This window comes from Belonocnema kinseyi, chromosome 9 (genome assembly GCF_010883055.1).
Source record: "Belonocnema kinseyi isolate 2016_QV_RU_SX_M_011 chromosome 9, B_treatae_v1, whole genome shotgun sequence".
NCBI lineage: Eukaryota > Metazoa > Arthropoda > Insecta > Hymenoptera > Cynipidae > Belonocnema > Belonocnema kinseyi.
In genome coordinates this window covers 30,990,154-31,014,915 of record NC_046665.1, presented here as the reverse complement: position 1 = coordinate 31,014,915, position 24,762 = coordinate 30,990,154, and the positions used below count along the sequence as shown (strand labels likewise).

Genomic DNA, 24,762 nt, shown 5'->3' with positions numbered 1-24,762 from the left:
AAAAAATCTTTATTCGACAATTCTTTCCGACAGAATATTTTTTTTCCGTTCTAATTGATTTAGGCAAAAAAAAATTGAAAAATAATTTTTTTTAATTTCGTTCAAATGAACGTTCGTAACTTCAAGTACATGAAGAAAAATCAAATTAACCTACAATCAAACTCTAACTTGTGTTTAAAAAATTAAAAAATAATTGTTGAAAATTTAAAGTTTCCGAATTCTATCTTTTTTCTAATATTTGTAATCTAACTCATGTTTCATTATTACCATTTGAAATATTCAGTACTTGAAATGTCATTCCATTTCAAGGAAAAGTTTTAACATTCTAAATTGGTTTCCATTTTCAAGTGTGTATTTCTAATTGTAATTTTTTTTAGATTTGTAAATTTGGTTAATTTATTGTTTTTCTAGTTGAAAGATTTTGTAAGAAATAGTTTTCTAATTTAGAATTTCAACCATCATTCCATTTTAATATTCGAACTTTTTATATTTTAATTCTTTTAATTCAAAAAAGGATTTGTAATTTAAACTATTTACTAAATGTAAATTTTTAACTCTATTTCGGGATATCCGTACAATGAGGGAATTTCTATACCCCTAGTATATCCATACAATAATCTGGGATATTTTTGGACGTTTCTGGGACATTTAAGTCTCCAACGTGGGATATCTAATCTAAAGAATTATAATATCTCACATTGGACATTTCAATATCCCAGAAACGTCCAAAAAACATCCCAGATTATCGAACTTAGTATTTGGGAATTTACATTTTCTTGTATTTTTTAGGCTTGGTGGACTAAACCCTTTCTTTTGTTTTTAGAGCATTTTACGCTGTAAAGCTATAGTAATTATTGTTGCATAAGAAACATATGCTATCAGTTCGGAATTAATGCCGAAAAATCATTGATCAATTTAAGAAAAATGGTGAAAACTATAAATACTTATTTTTTTATGTTTTCCATGCCGTGTGTGCAAGTCTTCTGATCGAATTATGGAGCTAGCACTAAGCTAAACAACAATTTCTAAATATGCTCTAAACAGTCTAAACTCTAAAGAAAGGCCCAAGACTTTTCGTATCCAATGAGGTGGCGAAAGAGGAAATGAACTGTGTCTGACTTGTTCCGAAAAGAAAGCACTATTTTCTATTGCTATTTAACGGCCAGGCATCTATTATGTCTACAAAGCGGTCGTCTCTTTCTTCTAGGCTTCTCCCTTTACCGAGATGAAAGACTCCTTCCTATACCTATAATTGCATGAAAATAGGGTAGCAGGCCCTTCTCTTTGTCTCTTTCATGATACCAATGAGTTTTCAACTTACTGATCGTGAGCTTCCTCGTTTCTTTTCCGTCCAAAGAAGAGCCCTCCAACAAAGAATTATGATACGTCAATGTGGAAAAAAATCTCCATAACTTACGAGTCAATTTTGATTCTAATAAAAAACAGATCGAACAAAAAGAATAAAGAAAATGTTATCAATGAACTGAATGAAATGTTGAAACTAGATGAGTTGTCTCAAAATTATATAGTATTTATAAAAAGGGGAGTTAATTTATTTTTAAATTTAAAATATTCTATGTTAAAACACATTTATTTTTAAAGATTAAAAGAATTGGTCAAGGTGGTAATTACATTATGACCCAAAGGGAAATGCCTACGTTGATCCGTCACTTACATCTGGCGTAGTATTGAACCAGTGGTATTGTCAACGTCCAGCCAAAGCTTGGTGGACCAGTGCTGGCACAGTACTGAGTGAATTGGTCATTCCATTTCCTAGCCAAGAATTAGCAAACGAGTACTGGCGCAGAACTGAGGAAATTGCAGTTCAATTACCGTGCCAATACTGGCATACATTTATTATACATAATACTCATTTTTTAAATTTTACTAAATTACTCACCGAATTCTAAAACATTTTATTTTGTATGACTTAAAAAAATTCGAACACAAACCAAAATAATATTTTTTAATTTAAATTTTTTATTCGCATTTATTTAATTTTAAAAAGTAAAAAAGTAATTGCAGCTTTCTATTTGTAATAATAACACGTAGCAACTATTCTCAAAGCGCATTTTTTCGAAACTTCAAGGACTCTCGACCCCTTGATATAACCTCAAACTGTTACCTTCGTATTAACTGTATAGAAATTCATACAAAAAATAAAGCTAATCTATCCTTTAAGCGATATTATACTTCATACATATTATGCAGGCCTCTTCCTGTTAGAAATTTAAACGAGCGTCGGCTTAACTCTGTCTAAACTTCATGTCTGGTGCTGTGCCAGTACTAGCTACCAGCATTGTCCGCCAGCACTTGTGAAGTACTGAAAGCCAGTACGGAACATAGTTATCATCCCAAAGTCCTGCCAGCACTGCGTCAGTACTGGCGGTAAGTATTCCGTCGACGCCGACAGTTATGGTGCAATTTCCCACTGGGTCGAAATGAATTTCATGTGCATAAATGTATCTTCGACAGTATTTTAGTTTGATAGACATATTGATGAACCGTGGTTATTGTGTCGTTCGGTTTATGATTTACGGTTGAGAAAGGGTCCTAGTGAGGCTCTGAATAATTTTCCCTATCTCTAATCGGGTCCTGGGGGGGGGGGGTCTAGCCGGAGCAGGATGTATACTTCTAGGTCAAATCAAAAACGTGCAAGAAGAGTTGAATTTTAATTAATTTCGCGATATACACGTTCTGTAATACTAAGGAGATTGTCGAAAGTGCTACTCACGCTTATTGTTAGTATTATGCGTATTAACTATATCTGCTATTTTTATTATATTTTATTTTTATTATATTATTATTAACTATATCTGCACTCCTTTTATCTTCCTGTTAGTATTCTTTTATTAAATAATTTTTATCCTCAAAAACTTGTCAGTAAAATAAATAATTTTAGGCATTTCCATTTTTTAATTTTTCATATATTTAATAATTTAAAAAGCAAGGTTCCTAATTTTAATAACATAGAATTTTTGCATTGTCAAGGTTCTTATTTCGAATGATTTCAATTTGAAACTCTTCCAAATTTAAAATGATCAATGTACAAGAATCGACGTGAAAGTTTCAACTTGAACAAATTATTACGATTATAATTTAAATATTCTACAATGTTAAAGTTTAATATTTGAAGTTTTTCTTTTTTGAAAGCTTCACAGTTGCAGTTGTTCACTTTTTAAAGATTTAAATTTGAATCGGTACACATATTCACAATCTGAATTTATTTATATCATAAACCTTATGTGCTAGAAATGAGACGATTACATTTAAAGTGGTACAATTCTAAACCTCAACAAAATATATCACATTGAGTCAATTTAACCGAAACCCAATTTCTATATATGGAACGTGCGGGGTCCTTTTGAACAACTAAAGCGCGAAAATGGACAATATTAGACTAAACGCTCAAAAGATAAAATTTTTGAAACTTATAATTTTACATTGTTATAATTTTGGCTTTTTCAGTTGGGAAAGTTTAAAAATGTTTCACTTTTACGCCTGACTTTGTATTTTTTAGATATAAAAGTTGTCAACTTAATTGTTTTTACTATCATTATTTTGATTACTTCACTTCCAAATCTCGTAATTTCCAAAATTAAGTTTTGGGTGCCTTTATTAAAAAAGCTTTTATTCTAGCTTTCCTAGATTACTCCAAAATTAATGGGGTTTCGTCCACTCTGCAGGCAAGAAAAGTCACAATTTTTATACAGGTATTTCAAAAAAATTTCATATTGATGTTTTGTTGAGGCGTGTAACAACAACGTCACATGGTGTATAATCTATTTTAATAAATGTCGCAAGTGCGGAGTCACATACGGCCCAGCATTGGCCCATAGTGGGCAAAAATATTGCCGAAGCTCGGCTGCCATTATCGCACCAATGACGGCATGATAAATATGGCCTGCAATTGGCAGCCAAGGTTCGGCTGCCAGTTTCGGCCTGACACTGGGTACCAGTATTGGATCAAACCTAGCTCCCATCGTCGCGCCATTGCCGGATTGATAAATATGGCCTTGACTTGGCAGCCATGCTTGCCTGCCATTGTCGGCCCAATACTGGGCACCATTGTCGGACCAGCTGTATGCCGGAGTTAATTCAAAAACTGATAAAAAAATATTGAATTTTTCTCAGGACGCATCTGCTTTATCTATTCATCATTATACGGCTGCATATCGTTCGAATATTATTTATAATTTCAAGGATTGAAATTTCATTGAAACGTTTTGGTTAATTTTAACGGCTACCACTATATTCTAAGGATATGACAAAAAAGGTATTTAAAAAGTAAATATTAATTGATTGCGAGTACTTTGAATATAAATATTAATGGTCCTGTTTAGATTGAATACATATATTACATTTTCAACATTATATTATAAATAAAATTTCTAACGCTACGGGGTATCGAGAACCTACATTTTATACCTAAATCTATCGCCCTAGTAGTCGGGAGTGCTAACCCATGCGCTAAACTGACAAGTTGAAAGACTGTGAAAAAGCCATCCTCCGCCTTTAGTTCAGAAAAGTTAATGTACCAAATTTTAAGCTCCCTTTTCCCAATTATTTATTATTATGCGACGTTACGTGAAAGTAAAATACACGAGCTGTTACAGGAATATCAATACAATAATTTTTAAATAAATAATTTAAATCAATTACAACTTTTTTTCGCGTAATATTTCGTTTTTTTTTCGTTGTATACTACTTAAAAATTGCATCGTGAACTCATAAAAAAAATGTTTGGTCTTTCGTGTAAGATTTGTTTTGTAGATGCTAACAGTGAGACTTGACACAATAAAGTGCCAATGCTGGGCTAAGCATCGGTAGAGGTTCGGCCAATATAAATAACCAATACAGGCTGCCAGCACTGGCTCAACATTGGGCCGATTTAAATCAAACGTGGTTTGCCGTGGTAAAAGTGACACTTGGTCCAGTAATGTGCCGTCCCTGGGCCAGACTTTGGCTGATCCTCGTGAAACATTGTTCCCCGTACTAAAAGTGAGACCTGGCGCAATAAAGTGCCGATACTGGGCCAAACATTGGTGGAGGATTGACAAATTTAAATAGCTAATATAGGCTACCAATACTGTCTCAACACTGAGCCGATTAAAATTCCGATATTGGCCCAATATCACTAGTCGAACTTTGGCTGCCAAAATTGGACCAACACTGGGCCGTGTATTCAGTTCAGGCAATGCGCACATAGGATTTTACAAAATTCTCAATTCTCGCAAACCAAGTTCATTGTTTGCGATTCAGTTATATAATTATACATGGATTTTTCCTTGAGTATCGTGTACCTATCACGGGTAAAGCCCAAATGAGGGATATGTAGAAAAAGTTTTTGTTTTTAGCAATTATTAATCTCTTCAATTTCTAACGTGATAAGGTTTGAAAGTGTCTTATTTTTATTTGTTTAAAATGTAGCAATTAAAGCGCTTAATTTGAAAGCAGTGAAGTGTTGTCGTAAAGCTGCGTAAATACATGTGACAATAAATATAAGAGAGTGTATATACATATTAACGACGACACTCTGAAGGCTGAGATAACACGCGTCTGGAATATCCAGGGGACTTTGATCCAAGCTGCTGGCTTGATGTTTGAAGCCTGCTGTCCGAGAAGCCGCATTCGAGCAATCAATGCTCATGCCTAATATCAGGGACCTTTACGAATTCGGTAGGTCACGATCTCCCTAGGGGGTAAAAAGACTTATCGGCGTATCGCTTGCATCCTTCATTCTCCGAGAGTTCGACGAGTGTCAATCGCCGTTTAATTCGTATTCACACGCTTATCACTCTAACATGTCAAAAAATAAGTAAATTGCACTCGATGGTAGTGTCACCAGAAAATTTGAAGTTCGCTGCGAGTTACAATTGCAATAATAAATTCTCAACGACGAGCATAATGTATTCTGAAATCCTAAAATTCTGAAAATAAGGACTGAGAAGTGGAAAAAAATATTTAATACCTCAGATCCGGAAGAGCAAAACTCTGCCGTCCAAACGAGAAAAGTTGTAACTACGTTGTGGAAGTGTCCCCGGTCAACTTGAACGAAATAGAGGTGGCAGGGCACTCATCCAAAATGTAGTTACGACTTTTCTTGTTTGGACGGCAGAACTGAGTACAAGTGCATCGGATTCTGTTCTCAAAGCGTATAATTTTTTTTATTGATAAAAATCACATACTGCACTGTTTTATCGTTAGGAAGACAAAAAAGAGGTTGATTTGAATAATCCCTCAAGAACTTATGCAGAACTTTCATCAACTTTACTCACTTTTATTAACTTGACAATCTCATTCATACTACATTGTACAAAATAGAGTTAATAAAATTTCCTCAAATTCTCGACCTCTTTTTGCAATATGTTTATTTTTATTTGTCATATATTTTTTAATTTCGAAATAGTGTTAGTCAATTGGACAAGAATGACCTACATTAAATCTTTATTTTAAAATTGTAGAAATTATATAGTTAGATGTAACTATCTCTGTAATAACTCTTATAAAGCTGACACCCGCATGCAGTATACTGTTAAATGCCTTGAAACACAGTTTTATCTGCAATAAAAAATGGTTTGTTAAAATTCTTTTGATATATTTATTATACATTATACCTTAATAACACATCTGTATTGAATGTCTGGTATTATTTTTTCCAATATAAAAGATTTTCCACAAATTTCAATAAAAATGTTTTATTCTCTGTAAGATATAATTAGATATTTCAAAATTTGTGGTTTATCAGAAATATCGATTTATATCCATATTTTTACATTCTCATTCATGGAACAGTCCAGAAACAAAGAACCGATTGGAAAATTTGAATCGGTATGAATACTTAGTGAATCCGTAAAATCTTCATCGGACATTTCCGATAGCGACTGATGTACTAAGATTTTTAATGTAGCATTTTATTTATTAACCATCTATTTAACGTTTGTGCCTCATATAGTTGTTCAAAATGCAAATGCATAAATGAATCTAAAACTGTGGAATATTAATTTGTTTCACTTGTTCGCTGATTTAGAATTTTTTAATTTTGTTTGAAATATGAGACCATAACAGCCAAAATTTCGATCCGGCTCGAAAATGTCGAGTATAATAGTATAATAATTTCGGGTTTGGATAGGCGTAATTTCCTAAAATATTTCAGAACAATTTTATAAACATATTAAGTTTGATATAAAAGTCAACTATGTAATCCAAAATGAAAAAAATCCTGAAAATCAAACTATATTTCCGATTAAGAAGGGAAAGTTTAGAAAATATTATATTTTAGAGTCAACAATACACATAATAGTTCGGATTTCCTTAGAAAAATATTCGCGCCCTTATATATGAAGGATACATGATATTTTCCTAAAAGTTCTAGAATTAAAAAATTCATCTGATGGAATATTTTCCAATATTATTTAAAAAATTCCTGGTTTGCTTCGGAAATCTAATAAAACCTATTTATGATAATGCTTTCATTTTTTGAAGTTGTTAATTTATTGTTTTAAATCAGAATTTAAAAGTGTAGATTGCAAATAAATGTTAATTTGACAAGCATACGTGACTATCACGTTCAACAGACTCCTTATCAGTATACCCAAAAATAGAAAAAGTAGAGAAGAGAACTGCGTATTAAAAGACGTGATATATATTAAAATATTCGACAAGAATCTTGAAGAAATGTTGAAAAACTTCTTTTAACTGAAAGAACCTATTTCTTTTGGGGTTTACGTAATAATAGTAGTTTCACAGAAGGGCAAACTGAAGCTGAATCTGAGAACTTGGGAACTCAAGTCGTCTGCCAAGAGTCAAGTGTGTTATGCGCTGCGCTTTATCAGTCGGTACGAGTTGGTGGTTCATCCAGGACGAAGAGAGGCAAGGGGTCTGGCAGAGTCAGAACTGATAGCGCAGCTATTTAAAAGGGGCTTCAGCCGTCTGCGATGTTAGTTTGACATTCGTCTCTTTCGCCTACAGAAGCTCCCTGGTGTATCTTATGATATTACTCCTGGCATACCATCATCTTCCCATCCTACCTTCGCATAATAAAATGAGCGACAGCTAGTGATCCTGAAAATTGCGTTTCGAAGGGTAATAAACGACGTGTAACCAGCATTCACACTCCAGACTCCAGAGATTGAATGAGAGAGGAGGGAATTCCAAATAGTAAACTCAATCCGGTTTCCGAACGAAGGAAGTTCAAGAGATAGACCTCAATTCAAGGAATCTGCAGAAAGTACAAGATTTAATAGCTCACGAAACTCAGCCACGGAAGTGTTTGTTTCAACTTAAAGAATTTCGATTATCTTTGACTTCAAACAAAATGGAGATCGACTTTTCCTAGCATAAGGACTCGCGTTTCCATCATTAACTTTTTCGCTGAAGAACGTCTGCGAAAAAAGGAACTTGAAACTCCGCATCATTCTATTTTCACCCCGAAAATTTTTCGTGATTATTACATTAGCGACGCAAGCCTGTCTTATGATCTGTTCTGTGCGTCCCAGCCTAGTTATGTTTTCGATCGAGTACAGCAAGCAATTCCTAAGCTACCGCATACTCAAGTCCAACCGGTTCAAATATATCTGACGATACGGACTCGGACTAAGTGCTAAATAAAATAAGTGCGCAAGTGTGCGTGTGTTTTTGTGGTGGGCGCGGAGCTCTTCGACAAGACCTGGAAAGTCTTGCCACTTAATGAAAATCAGGTGTGCCTCTCTCAAAAGTGACCCGGGATTGTCTCGTGGATTTTTAGAGTCCGAGAGCACATAGGGAACTTGAAGTTGTAGGCCAGGTCCTCGAAAGTCGTTAGTTAGGCGAAGTTTTCGAGGAAAGGCTGTTGTCGAGACGCGAATGAGCAATTTTCAAAATCAGATGCTCTAATGCGGGGAAAATCTTTGAGAACGTCAGGAGAGCTAAGGCACGCTTCTAAGTTTTACTGTCGTTTTGAACGGGAGTATCTATAATAATTAAAGGGGCTTATTAAATATCAAAACAAAAAATAACAACAAACGTAATATATGTATATATTTTTTTTTTTCATTCACAAGGAATTAATACTTTAAATTAGAGATCTGCACGTCTTGGCTGATACAGTTAAGTTTGAAAGCGTAATTTCTAATTGAAACCATGATTGTTTACGTTCCTGGCAGAATGCCAAGCCACGTTGGTCCGTACGGCGCCGCTCGCTACCCGGGCACCCTACTAGGTACAGTTCCGGGTTACTACAACCCGGTTTCCTGTTACTCAACCAGACAAAACTCCAACTACTACGGGAACTTGAGTCTTCACCAGCCACCGCTGGACCTTCCGGTTTGGCCGCGAAGGATGCCGGCAGAAGAGGAACTAGGGTCCTTGCCTTCCATGGGATTGGCAAGCTTGGGAGTCTCACCTGGTACCCTTGGTAACAGGGGCCCCCCCAGTCCTGCGCATAGTGACTCTGATGCCTCCAGCTCCAGCTTAGAACTTGGCTCTGTGAGGAGGGGAGAAAATACCCAACTTAAATGCAGGTAAACTATCAATTTCTTTCTTTATTTATTTCATTATTTTCCACTCACCGAGCCTTCTCTCTAAATTTGAATCAGTGAAATTTCACTGATTTCTATCGGAATTCCTGTGTGATTTCTTTCAGTGACCCATTTCTCAAAAGTTCAAATTTAGAGTTCGACCTTTATTCACCCTTTTCTTATTTTCCACATTGTCTTTTTGCTCCTTCTATACATGAATTTGTTACAATAGCCCTAGAATAATTAATTTGAAAGACATCTTGAAAATGTTAACGTTTTAAAGCTAAAGGGTAACTGTACAATTTATTTCAAATTGAAAGTCTTAATAGGTGAACGATTTTAAATTAAAAAGGTGCAAACTTAAATAATTTCAGATTAATAAATAACGCAATTTCTCATTAGTAGCTTTTCAAATTATCAATATAAGATCTTTCCTAATACCTATTATATGACCAATTATATCTTTCGGTGCCGTTGATGTTACCGAAAATATTGCGGTGACCGTGGCAAAAGGGAGGTGAGGTAAGCAAAGCTCGAAATCAATGTAAAGCGAGGGGTACATAACTCTTACAATCAGTGTACCAACTTTATTGCACTCACTTGAAATCACTTACAATCACCTGCAACGACTCTGTCACCACCTAAGGTCACCCTCTGATCGCGTGAAATCAAGGGTAATCATCTTACAATCACATACATTTTTTCACAAAAATGTTTACTTAGCAAAATCGATTTAGTACATTTACACCTTATATACTATGCGTGCATATTATTAATTGTCTGAATTCATTGCAAGGAATTAGGTAAATAAAATATCGTCCCATGCAATTGGTATTATTACTTGAACCTTGGCGTGCAGACATCTTGCCAGCTGACGCCACAGTGAGACAAAACCACAAAAAGAGGCAAAAAAAGAACTTGAAAATTGATCTAGCCACAACTTCACATCATAAGCAGAATAGTTAAAAGTACACATCAAAAATATTTTAATAATTGAACCATTCTTTTTTCACGGATATCGATGTAAAGTTAAAAATCATGTACTGCTTTGCTCCAATATAAAAGCAGTTTCCGGGGTTGCCTCGCACTGGCCTTGCTTGTAAATCGGTTCCCTCGAAACGAAAACAGTCAGGGCCGCCTGAACCGTTTCCAATTTCCAACACAATGGCTCTTCTGTCGGAGCCCTTGCTTATTCAGATTTTGATATGACTATGTATTATATTTATTGATGTATTTATTAATTTACATTTAATTCATGAGATATTTATCATATTTATTTATTGATGTTTATGATTTAAAAATAACGAAGATAAGCTGAGAATAAATTGCAATATTTATCTTTTTCATTTAAACATTATAACAATTTATAATAGACTATCCACTTCTGATTCATAGTTCCCCGAACTTCCACCTTTTAATGAAGAAAATAAGCCCTCTATGTATTACGTGACATGTATACTTTAAGTAGAACCTGCTACTTTTTGCTACTTATTCCAGACAACTGAAATATACTTGCATAATCAAGAAAGCATCGTATTTTTTCATTCATGTGACTTATATTTTATATTATAATCAAATTCCAACCTAAAATATTTAATGTTCAATTTCTACTAAAAGCCACTTTTATAACTTTTATAACTGTTACAGTGCGATATCCCCACACTAAATGTTGATTTTCCCGGAATAGAATCAATTTTTCCTATAAACTCTTTTTTATTCTTATTCAGCCTCCTCATATTTCTAGGGAAATTTTTCATTATGTTTTAAAATTGAAAAATAAATTTTCAGTCGTTTGAAAATGATTTTCAAAACCCGCGAAATTTGAAAGGACAAGTTCTTGAATGATTTACTTGGGAGTGGTTAACTTCTCGTCAAACTCATTTTCTCCCAATTAAGCAACTTAATATGGAATTTTATTTCACTCTCCTTAAAAACTTCGTTTATTCTTTATCTAATTACGTATACTGAGAGCCTTCAAATATTGTTCCAGGAATAAAATAAAAGAATTTTAATGAACATCATTTACTGCACTTGCCTACGTTTGCGATTTATTATACTATTACGCTATTTATTATATCACATAATATGCATTCTTTTACTTCATAAAAACTTATAAATAAATACTAGCTGTTAGCAAAATAATATCAATTCTTATAATTGAAATATTTTCATTTTTAAGACTTATTTCTTTTAATTTCAGCTAGTCTTCGATTCAATGTTCAAACTAAACTTTAAAGTTAGGATATTACTTTCAGGTTAAAGTATTTTGTATCTTAAACAATTTTTTTAACTCGAATGTTCCAATAAATTATTTGTAATGGCTGCTTTTGTTTTTACTGTCGGAATTTTACTAAATAAGATTAGTAGAACTATAATAATTGCATTTTTTAAGTATATATATAATATAATAATAATATAATAAAACTGTAATAATTCCATTTTTTCGGGATAGGCGTGACTCACTCGGTGGGGGAAAGGAGTAGTGTGTGGCAGGGATAGAGAATTTTCAGATTGATCCAAAATTCTCGTGTTATTTATGTAAATGACACATTCGTTCCGCAACACTGCTCCGACCCAGACTGCTGATCAATCTCTCTAGCAATCACTCCAAGTGAAGATCCTCACAAAGTCGTTATGTATGGTTCCCCACTTGGGTCCATTAGTGGCCAAGGTCTTTTGTTTCAGGCGTCATTCACTCTACTGACACTATTTTTATTAACTATTTGCCGCCATAATTTCCTTTCCTGGCATACTTCTCTAGCTTCTTTTATGTCCATGCATTTTTTCATGCAGGCTCTCGTGTTTCTGTGACTTCTTATGTCTTTTCTAACTAAGGTCTCGTTCACACATTCTAACCATTCTTTCCGCGGTCTACCCCTGGGCATGCCGCCATTTACTTTACCCTGATACACTTGTTTCGTTAGTCGTTCATTTGGCATTCTCTCAACATGTCCGAACCATCTTAACCGATTTCTTTCCCATGTGTCTACTAGCATCTCTTCTGCACCACATTCTTTTAGAATTATCTCGTTACTTACTTTGTCTATCAGGGTTTTCCCGCATATTATGCGCATGAATCTCATGTCAATTGTGTTAATTTTACTCTTATCTTTTTTTTTGATAAGTCCATGTCTCGCTGCCGTATAGTACAGTCGGTACAAATATAGAATTATGTATTGCCATTTTAGCTTTATTTGATATATTTTTACTTCTGATAAGGGGACCTGCTCTACCAATAACCTTCTTACCTTCGTTTTTGCGTCTATCTAATTCTTCATCTATCTCCCCGCCCCTAGTAAATAAGCTACCAAGGTATAAGAACTTATCAACTTGTTCAATTCTCTCATCATTTAATAAAATATTGCATAGTGTTATTTGCCTTAAGCTAAGTATTTGATCCGTACATGACCTTTCTGGCATAAACCCACTTTGGACTTCCCAAATCTTTGCTTCTGTTATTTTCATTACCCTACGAATAAGTATTTTTGAGTATATCTTACTTACGGTACTTAATAAGCTGATCCCTCTGTAATTATTGCAGTCGCTTTTATCTCCCTTTCTCTTGTATATTGGTAGGATAATCGCTTTTTTCCGATCGTCTGGGATGTCTCCCATTAAAATTTCAAGTCCGGTATAGGCTTCCCGTATGGAAATAATTCATGGTGCTATACTGTTCCAGCCTAGACCGCCACGAGTCTATACTGGCGCTATCTCAAGAAACGATGCTGGGGCGGTGCCCATCTAATCGACTAGCCGCTATCTGCAGTAGCGGTACTGGCACGTTCTAGTGAATATAATAATATGTAGTAGATTTAGATGCGACCTAGATTGCTAATTTAATACTAATTTTTATAATTAAATCATTGCTGACATAAAAGCACCATGAGCTACATTGAGAATATTTAAAAAATTTCAGATTTCTGTAAGAAAAATGGAATATAGCTCGTATGTGCTTTTTTAGCAGAATGTTTCCAAATATTATTAATAAAAAAGAAAATGTTAATTGAAAATGTTTTGGAACTAGGAGCCAACCTCAAAATTGAATTCTCATTTTACTCCATACACATTAAAAAAAAAGTGTTCAAAATGATACCGAAATCAATATCATTTTGATATGCAACAAATATGATGCCGAAATCAAGAGCATTTTGATCGGACGGAGTGAATGATCGACTTTTAAGATCATAATGATCTTATTCGGGATCATGTATAAAGTCAACCCAAGATGGCTGACGTTCTTAGAGTATTTTAGCTCAAATGCAAGCTTTTTATGGTTTCTGATCGTGCAGTGTATTTGAAAAATTAAAAAAAAACGAAATCTGATATTAGAAAATACTAACTGTTAAGTGTAGTTGTCACTTGCGCACGGTTGGATACAATTTTTAGGTTATGTCATTCTGACACAGGCGTCAAGAACTGGCAGCCATTTTGTTTGCTCTGACAAATGAACCAAAAAAAAAAACAAGATCAAATTGATCCGAATTGACAGATCATTATGATCTCGAGAGTCAAATGATCGTTGGAGCAAAATGCTCTGCAACAAAATTTATCCTTTTTTTTACTGTGTAAATACTAGAATTACATATTTTTTAAATCATTAGGGCCTATTCCTGCATTAAATCAAATTTTTATTCAGAGTGAAAAAGTTGTTAATTTCAATAGCTTTTATGTGAGACGTTTTTTTTTTCAAATTCTGGAGTTAGAATAAAAAAAAACACCTTATACAAAAACTATTGGAATTAGCCAATGTTCTACTGCTAATAAAGATTTAATTGAAAAGAGGATACTAAGCCATGATTATCTAGAAAAGATGTAATTCTAGTATTTATGGAGTTCAATAAGAAAATCCAGTTTCAAGGTTGGGTCTTGATTCCAACGCCCTTACGTCGAAAAAGAATCTGGAAAACTTCAAACCTCGTGGTCGTGAAACGAAACGTATTCACACTGAATGGCGACATGGCGAACATCTGATTCTTGCAACCCAGTTCCGGTTATTGTTGCCAACTTTTTTGGTAGCAGTTTTGAAATTGCACTGCATGATGAAAGTTGAGTGCTGTTGGTAGCACTGCATAATATTTGAGGTTAGGAAATATGTCATTTTAATGTACATGAGTACTGGATACATGTCATACGAAAAGGAAAATTACTTGCCTAGAAAACCTAACGATAAAATGTCTTTATTCAGCAATAATTTTTTATATTAGCTTTGGCTTTCATTCAATATTTTACCAATAAACAATGTATAATGCGTCAGATCAATCGATACTTAGTGAGGAATTAAATTAACAAATCTGTACTATGAGACAGCACTGATAACACATGCAACTTTATTTCTTATATTTCCTTTGATTTGAGCACTGGGGCAACGTTGCGGAAGACTGGCGAAACTTAAAAGTGACGTGATTATATGCAATAAATGTAATTTGTTATCTTTTATTAATTAGTTTTTAAATGACGCCTTCTTTTTCAAAGTCCAAATAGAAGTATTTTCTAGAACCAACTTAGATTTTAGACGGAATTTTTATATTAATGTGATGTCAAATTCTGGCTAGCGACATTAGTGGGTCTACATAGAACTGCGTGATGGATTGCTTTATCTTGTAGGTATAGATAACGCCAAAAGAGCGCCAATCTAATTTGGCGTGAACAGACAGCCACGAATAATCCAGTACTGATGCTAGAATAATTCCAGTCTGCAGGAATTATTTCCACACGGGTTAAGTTTTCGGTTGTTTAGGTAGGGTTCGAATCCCCAGCGGGTGCTATTTTTCATAGCGCTTGAGCGTTCGATTATGTTTATAAGTGACCGTACGTGCAAATGCGCAATTTATCAAATAAATTGAGTGCAGTTATTATAAGTAAAAGATTTTTTTTCTACTTTATCATTATATTAAATTACCTATTTCGAGCTGCATCAATGGAATGTCTAAAGACGATTCTACAACGCCTGCCTTACATTTTGAAACGTGTATAAGAATATCCGTATATTTTTCTTACTTTCCTTATAACTCGATCTTGCTTTTGTTCCTGTAATCTACCTTCAACTCTGCATGCTTTCTTACACTTAGTCCCCAACGGTCGAACTTTTCGTTACTCTTGCGATATTGTTCAGTCTGAACCATTAAATTTCTATTCTGAATATTTCTATATTAACCTTTCTGAGATGGCCCAACGTGAAAATGAATTGATTTACTTTTCTTAGCACGAGTCACCTATTTCTAACAATGATCCCCAATTTTTCAAACTAGATTTCTTTCCGTGTATGAAATGACGCGAGAAAACTAGCATATTTGGTGTCACTTCTTTGCCTATTTTCAAAAATATTTCCCACATATTTCTTTTCTCGACTGCTTTAGTTTTTCCAAATTTATTTGTATATTAAATTGTCATAGCGGCTTTTGCAGAGTTGTGCAAACTCAATTTCGGAATTTTAGGCTCTGTGGTATTACAGTCAAAACCAGCGCAAAATATTCGGCTTTTGGACTACTGATGAGAAAATATCACTCCTTTCTCCATAATTTCATGGAGAACAGTTGCAAATTTTTGTTTATCAAATTAAAATGTTTGTGTACTTGTTTTTTTACACTTCAAATGTGCTGTGATAACCAAGCACCTACTCTTTCTAGTTCTGATTTTTGCTATCAGGTGGCGAAATGGTCGACCACCATTTCCAATAGTGCTGTTTCATTATTTTCCCGATTATGCCCAACTAATCTTGATTTTTGCCGAACGCGGTCGTGCTTCTGTACCAGTGCATGTATACTGGCAGAAGCCAGAAGTAACTTCCGTTTATCATTTTGTAGGCTTTTCTTTCTTCACATTTTAAATCTTCATTATTATTTTGTCAATCAATTACATTTTCAGTAAAAGGATGGCCGTTGAAATCAAAAAGAAAAAAATTGCCGGTCATTTCCCCGGTACGCAAAAATTGTTCGCAGTCAGTCAAATTAAGGAATACGAACTCTTGAAGCCAAACAATTAAAAAATAATAATAACGGAACTTAGTTAAAACTCAGTTTTAACTCAGTGAAAAAAATATACATCCACGTTATCATCTTCAATTCTCTGAATTGAACAATGAGACAACAAATTGTTACATTTTTAATTGATATAATTTTAAGCTAGAAGCATTAACTTATTAAATGAGAATTTAGATTAATATAATTTTAAGTAGATTCAAATCCGCAATTGTTCAAAGATAGAAAATAATGTTATTTTTAAGAATAATTGCAATCTTTGATTACAATCTCATCTTTTTTGTTCAAAGTTGAACTATTTGGTTAAAAATTTATCTTTTTGTAAAAAAAAATTCATAATTTTCGTTCAAATTCATGGTTTTAGTTGATAAATTATCTATTGGGTTACAAATGCTTCTTTATTCTTGAAGATTTATCATTTTAATAGAAATTTGAAAAAAGTTAAGTAATTATTAATTTTTAAAAATTCAACTTAGTTTAAGCGATATTTAGAAGTTTTGAAAAGATTTCACTATGCAAAAGTTTTTATTAAAAAAAATTTTTTAATATAATATTTAGAACGATTAAAAAAGCAAAAAAATGGGCGAATAAATAAAAATGATATAATTTTTAATTCAGAAAAATTAGAATTTTTTTTAATTTATATTTTTTAGTTTAAAATTGAACTATTTCTTTGAAAATTTTTTATTATCGGTTAAAAATTATTTTTTTTTATTTTCTTAGCTAAAAGTTCATGTGTTTTGTTAAAAAATCGTGTTGTTTTGTACAAAGAAGTCTATGGGTGCAGCTGACTAAAAAAGTAGTCGTAATAATTATTAAGATTGTAAATGGAATTCTGTGTTTGGGTCACTTTCTAACTGAGTGAAAAGGAGCCAAAACTGTATCAATTCCTAAACAAGGAACAAATCATTATCTTGTTAATAATTATCGGCTAATAAGTCTTCTCTCACATCTGAGTACAATTAATTTAAAATTTTAGATAAATGAAGGTTTCGATAAATGAATAAAAATTAAACGATTATAATATTTTATTTTATTAAAAATTTTGTATATCAAAATAGAAATTAATTTTATTTTAAGTCGAAAAAATTAGTGATTGTTCATTTGTTATTCATTTATTGAAACATGTGTTTGTTTTGAAATCTTTTCAAACATTCTGTTAAAACAATTTTTTCTAAATGAAAAATTACCATATTTTAAATTTTGTCAAGTATCTTTAGAAAATTGCTGTATTATCTTTAAACATTTCAAAACCCTTAAAACGCTTAAGAATTTTCAAAACTCAACAAATATTTAAGAACATTATTTAAAATTCTTCTAAAATTATCTAAAATTCCTTCAATTTAAAAAAATGGTAATATTCTCTTGAATTTAATTATTCGGAATAAAAAATTATTTTCAATTTTCTTCTAAATCTTAATAATTTTTTATAATATTTGAAGCCTTTTTAAATGTTCAAAATGTTTCTAACTTTTTGATTGTTTCAAATCTTCAAAAATATATATTTTTTAAATTTTGTCAAGTCTTAAATTACTTTTTAATCTTCTCGAAACCTTTAAATATCTCTTAAGCTTACTCGATTTTTTATAAGTTAATGATATCGATTTTATTTATTTTTAGATTTTTTGCTTTTTTTAATCTTTCTAAATTGTTTGGGTTGACTTGATTGTAGTTTAATTGGAATTAATCTGAAATGATGCAAACACACATTTAGTTAAAAAGTTTAGTTTATTTAATCACTATTGCACGATACAAGCACTTACACAAGAATGTGAGATAAATGAGGTGGTATGAATGGAACTCCAAACACTCAGAAACTATTAAATTTGATAAAAATGGGAAAATCTGTGTGGCGTCGATAAGCTGAGAAAACTGTCAATATTTTACGTCATTTCGCTAGCCAAAAGTTGACCTAGGCCAAAAGGCTTCTTAGCTTAGGAATGTATCTATCCTTTTCTGCTGTCCCTAAGCGTACTGCTTTTGCAGTCACGTCTAAATAAAAAATATATACTTCAACTTTGGTGTAACTTTGGTAATTACATTATGACACTTAAGTACATTTAAAAAAATCTGAAAATAACTTAGCTTTACATATAATAACATTTAATATTTAAATTTAAATTGCGTCCGCCGCATTCCCCCTCCTGTATTCCAAGTACTTTGGAGTACACTATGGCATCTCAAGGACGCACAATTTTGCTGCTGCTCGGCGGAATATACCAGTTAATATCTTCACATCGGCGACACGAATGCGGCCGTCTCGCCCTGGAGATACTGCTACCAATCGTCCTTTCCTCCACTGGTTTCAAGGTGCAGTCTCGTCCCATATGACTACGAAGTCATCCACTTGCAGATCTCGTCGTTCGTGGTGCCACTTTGCACGCCGATTGATTGATGGTAAATATTCTTTAATCCATCGGCGCCAAAAATGATCAGTCAGCCATTGTGAGTACCGCCACTGTCTGCGAAGAACGTCGGCGTCAGTAAAAACTTCTGGTGCACCGTAAACTTCTCGAGTTGTACCAGGCATCAGTCCCAGGAAGTCGTTCGGGGTCAGACTCCTGTTGCCTTTTGGATCATCCAATACATAGGTCAGCGGGCGGCCATTCATTGAATACTCTGCCTCAGCAAATAGAGTTTGAAGTACTTCTTCTCTTAGTGCCCTTTCTTTCTGTGTGAGCCCTGGTGCACGCTTGACTGAACCTATAAGCCACTCCCAGGAGCCTCCTGTGTGTGGGATTCCTGGTGGGATAAAGTGCCACTCTATTTTTTCTCCTGATGTTTGACGCAGTATTTCGTCCTTGTCCAAGCTCTGAAATACCTTCCGAAGTTCCTCAGACGCTCCTCTCAGGTTGATACGATTATCTGAGTAGATTCGCTTAGGCTTGCCTCTACGAGCCATCATTCGTCGAAGAGTCGTTAACATGGAGTTTGTGTCCAACGAAGCAGCGATTTCCAAGTGCACCGCTCGCACTGTAAAACACGTGAACAGGACTCCGTATCTTTCTTCTCGTCTTCGTCCCACAGCAACCTGTATCGGCCCGAAGTAGTCGATTCCGATGTCCGTGAAGGCTACCACGTTGTCCTGAAGTCGCGGTGTCGGTAAAAGTGTCATCCTTGAAACGGTCGGCTTAGCTCTTCTATGCTGGCACCTTAGGCACTCATTCTATGAGCTACGGACTGCTGCTCGGATGTTCGTGACACAAAATTTTGCCCTAAGATCTTTAGTAACCTTCTCTCTTCCTTTGTGCTCAGCCTTTTGGTGATAATACCGAATCAGTATCTTTACAATGTTGTTTTTGCTATCGAGAATGATCGGCTGTAACGCTGTCCCATCTTTGCTGGTCACGCGACCATTCGTTCGAATGAGCCCGTCTCTGAGCACTCGTGAGAGTGTGAGAATTTTTGATGCTGGAGTGATTTCTTCATTTTTTAGTCTTTTCCAGTCCTTTGGAAATGATTCTTGTTGAGATTGCTGCAGCAGGTAATTTTCAGCTCGTACTATCTCGTGGCTTTTAAACTCTCAGGTTCCGACGGCTGTTGTCGTTTTGCGGCAGCGATCGAAGAATCTATAGATCCAGGCTGTTACGCGTGTCATTTTTTGCTACGAAGAAAATTTTCTGCGGTCGATTATGGGTGCTTCGGGTTTTGTAATAAAACAGAACTCTTTTCTCATTTCGGTGAAGACCTCTTTAGTTTCTCTGTTTATTATTTTTTGTACGGCATCAGATCTTATCCAGCCGAGCGCTGCCTGTGAATCAGACCAGAAAATCGTTCGGTCTATGTGCGGGCTATGTTCTTTTTTTACAAACATTGCGAGTCTTGATGACATAACAGCACTTTGAAGTTCCAGACGTGGAACTGTGAGTAGCTTCATTGGCGCCACCCGAGTACCTGAATACTGGCGTCACAAAATATGTGCAATTGTGTTTTTGTCACTCGCCCAATTCCGAGTGAGTAACAGCGTGAAATTCTCAATGTTTGAGAATTATATATATCCTCTAGCCATAGATTTCAGGCCTCTGTGAGATCTTCAGACACCTGTTCATCCCAGCCAGTGCCCATTCTCCAAATATCCTGCAGCAGTATCTTCGCTCTAATAGTCAGAGCTGCCAACAGGCCTAAATGATCAAATACGGACATAAGCACTTTCCAAATCTCTTTTTTTGTAGGTGCTTTTTTCCCCGTTACGAAGTTTTTGTCCAATTTTGGGATTATGATGTAAACAAAAAACTGTCCGAATTTTGTGTCCAATTTACCCCTAAAATTCGAGTATAATTTTCCTCATTCAGAGTGACGTCTTACCCGTCGGTGCCAATGAGTCTGCAGTCATTACCGCTCGCACTTCTGACGAACTTGTCATCAGGATCCGAATGTGTAATCCACCACATTGGTGTACGTACGTCACATCTCTAATCCGCTGGATTGCTTCTTCGACGTTGTCCAAACTGTCCAGGTAGCCGTCCATATAATGTCCATGAACGATCGCATCGTAGACTTCAGGGTATGATTCTCAGTACTCCTCGGCGTTGCGGTTTTTTACCTCCTGTGGCACATAAGGTGATGAAATGGACCCGAAAATCATAACTGTCATTTCCATGGTTCGAATCTTTCGACTCCCTGGTTCTCGCGAGAGGAATTTCTGGCTGGAACAATCCTCTTCCCTTATGTGAACTTGATGGAACATTTCGCGAAGATCCCCACAAATCCCTATTTTTCTCTCTCGAAATATAAACAGCACGCCTGGAAGTGAGTTCTGTAAGTCAGGTCCTTTCAGAAGTCTGTCGTTTAGACTGAGTCCATGGCTTCTTGAGGCTGCATCATATACCATGCGTAATTTCTCCGGTTTCTGTGGGTTATGCGCTGCGAAATGAGGCAAATACCAGGTCCTGCTGTCTTCTCGCTGAGCTTGCTCGTCTATCAGTTGACGAGCGTAGGGCTTATCGGTATAAGCTTGAATATTTGCGCTGCACTTTTAACCGAACTCTGGATCTCTGGTCATTTTTTGCAATTGAGATAAAACCTTTCTCCGCATTTTTTCGACTCACTGGCAAATCCTCTTGATCCGTTTTCCAGAGTAACACGAACCCAGCGGTCTCCGACGCGTCACACAGTCTTTCCAGGACATCTCGTGCACGTTGATCTTCAGTGGAGCTCAAGTTTCTCTTTGATGGCGTCACTCCGAAGGATTCAGTGGACCAGAAACCCGAGCATCGTCCGGACCATGAATCATCCATCCTAGTGGTGTCGGAGAAGCGAAAGGCTTGCCTACCTTTCCTTTCACTTGCCGCTTTATTTGCTTCCAGTGTAGGTAGTCTTCCCCCATCATGATAGTCGGTACTGCATTCTCGAGGTCTGCAATCTCTAACTCTTTTAAGTGAGGCCATTACTTTGGGTTGACAGTCATCGACTGGCCATACATTTTCATCGTAGTCGTACGCACGTTATTTAGCGTGTATGTTTTTTCGGTGACCCCACGAATCGCGAGACATACACTTCGCGATGTCTGGTCTTCATTGATCCTTTCATTGTTCATTGGTCCTTTCAGTCCAAGTCTGTCTGCGATTTGTACGGATATTAAAGACACCGTCGATCCGCCGTCGAGTAAGGCGTAGGTGTCTATCTCGCCCGCAGGTCCTCTCAAGGTTACTGGAAGAATTCTCAAGTAAACGCGTTTTTCTCCTTTGCGCGTACAATTTACCCGTTCACGGTCATCGGAATTTTTATTTGCGGTTCTTTCTTCATATATGCGTGTTTTTTCATCGAAGTTGTCGCTTTGTTTTTTCTTTAAAAGAATCATTGTGAAGGGTAGGGTGATGTTTCATTTTGCAACCGAATTTATCCAAGATAAAAGACAGACATCCAAAACACACTCGCTTCTTTTTAACCCACTCCCACCTATCATCTACCGATAATTTCAGATATCCTGAACACGCTGTGTCGTGCGATTTATTGCTGCAATAATTGCACCTTTCCCCAATGTCTTCTTCGCGAAACGATAAAACGCGTTTGTCATTTCTGTCTTTTTCGGGTAATTGGGGTACGTAAATCGCGCTTGCGGCATTGGCCTCTTTTTCAATCCAAGTCGCAAATTCACGTAGTCTGGCCGCGTCTTTTTGCTTCGCGGTATGCTTTCCCCAGTTTATTCTTACACTCGCCGGTAATTTACTAATTAATTGTCTGACTAAAATCGGGTTTGTCAGGTAACTCGGTTGACTTAGTGACTCGATAGTAGCCACGAAATTCGTAATTGTTTCCGCGAATTTTATAATCGTAATAAGGCGATCTTTCTTAACGTTCGTAAAAAACTCGTCACTTTATTCATTTGATCTTCGATTATAAAGTCGGCCCGACCGAAACGCCGTTTTTATACGTCCATCACCCTATCCACGTTCACTGTCGTCAGTAAGGCTCTAACAGCCTCTAGCGCATCCCCTTGAAGGCACTTCTGTAAACGAAGCATGTAAACGAAGCATGTTCTCCGCGGGACAGAAACCGCAGGTTTCAGTCGTCTGATTAAATATTTTTTCGAAAAGAATCCAGTCGGTGTAGGATCCCTTGAAAATGGGCAGCCCTTTTCCCATAGATTGTCTAGCGATGGAAATTCTATCTAATTTCGGCAAGGGTTCTCTGAAAACGCATGACGGTTCTGTAAACTCGCGTGATCGCACTCTTTCGTCGATTTGTGGTATTTCAATGCTGTCGCGAGCATTTAATCTGTTATCGAACTAGCTTCGTCTGTGTAGCCAGTCCGCTACTTTAGAGTGACTCAATCTTTCTGAAACGACAATTGACGCATCACTTCTTTCGCTCGCTTTAGATCGACCGTTGAATTCCGAGGATTCTACTAATTATGCTTCGTCTAATATCGCGCGTAGTTCAATGAGGTTCTTTTCTCGCTCACTTGTTCGCAATCGGCTTCGCGTTGCAGATCAGCTTGTTTTTGTTCTATTTTCGCTATTTCTTCCTGTCGTCGCACCTCTGTCTCCAGTTGTCGTCTGGCAATGACACTATAGCTGGTTGAAATTTGCGAATTTGACGATCGCGATTTTGAAATGTGTGACTTTGACTTGTCAGATTTATTTCGCGGGGCGACCGAACCAAACTTTTCACTTGTTACTAACCTCTTTTGTTGTAGCTGTTGATTGTAACGTAAGGGACCCTTTCCTTTGGTCTCTCGGGCGCTGTATCGAGGAGGTTCCTTTACTGGTGTTAGGGTCTTTTCGGGGTCGCTGGCTAAGTTCGCCCCTGTATGTCCAGATTTCTCGCCTAGCTGCATCCCTGTCGTTTCGGCAACTGGTTCTAGCGGCACATCTGCTGGCTGGCTCCCCGCAAGACTCTTCATGCTCATCTTGGCGTCGGTAGTAGGCCTCTCACTTACACTAAACAACACTGTCCATGCGGTCACTGTCTTTGCCACTGCACTGTCTCTGTCACCGCACTGTTCATGCACTTACTGTCTCTGCCTTACTCACTGCACTCTGCCTACCGACTCTTAGCTTAGGCTTCGATGTAGCGTCACCAGCGTTGCTGTCTCTTACAATCAAACTGTTTTTCGTGGTGTACGCGGAGTCACACACGTGATGTCTTCACATATGCCACGAACACGCACGCGAAGGATCGACCGCTATAGGATCCTGCTTGAAGGACCAATGTTTGGGTTGATTTGATTGTAATTTAATTGGAATTAATCTGAAATGACGCTAACACACATTTGGTTAGAAAGTTTAGTTTATTTAATCAATATTGCACGATACAAGCACTTACACAAGAATGTGAGATAAATGAGATGGTACGAATGGAACTCTAAACACTCAGAAACTATTAGATCTGATAAAAATGGGAAAATCTGTATAGGGTCGATAAGCGGAGAAAATTGTCAATATTTTACGTCGTTTCGCTAGCCTGTCTCGAAAGGCACTGGTCGCCCGTCGACCTAGGCCAAAGGACCTCCTAACTTAGGAATGTATCTACCCTTTTCTATTGTCCCTAAGCGTACTGCTTTTGCAGTCACGTCTAAATACAAAATATGTGCTTCAACTTTGGCGTAGCTTTGGTAATTACATTATGACGTTTAAGCACATTTAAAAACTCTGAAAATAGCTTAGCTTTAAATACAATAACTTTTAATATTTACATCTAAATTGCGTCCACCAGATAAATATTATTTTTAAATTAATTTTGTCAACATACTAGGCAGTCTGATAAGTCCCTGAAAAATGAAACACGGAGACGTTTTTTTGGCCAAAGTCGGTTTTATTTTTCAACATACTCTCCTTTTAGGTCGA

General features: G+C 35.9%; 1 protein-coding gene across 2 annotated transcripts in view; it reads left to right on the top strand.

The window, feature by feature from the left end:
* Nucleotides 1-24,762, top strand: part of LOC117180910 (zinc finger protein GLIS3-like) — a 96,719-nt gene that overhangs the window by 42,821 nt on the left and 29,136 nt on the right. Inside the window, exon 3 of one of the 2 annotated variants that reach the window (XM_033373527.1) lies at nucleotides 9,144-9,500. In XM_033373527.1, the coding sequence (XP_033229418.1) occupies nucleotides 9,145-9,500 (356 nt within the window). In that variant the 5' untranslated portion in view covers nucleotide 9,144. Of the gene's footprint in view, nucleotides 1-7,965; nucleotides 9,501-24,762 lie in introns of those variants that run through there. The other variant, XM_033373526.1, reaches the window with a different exon arrangement.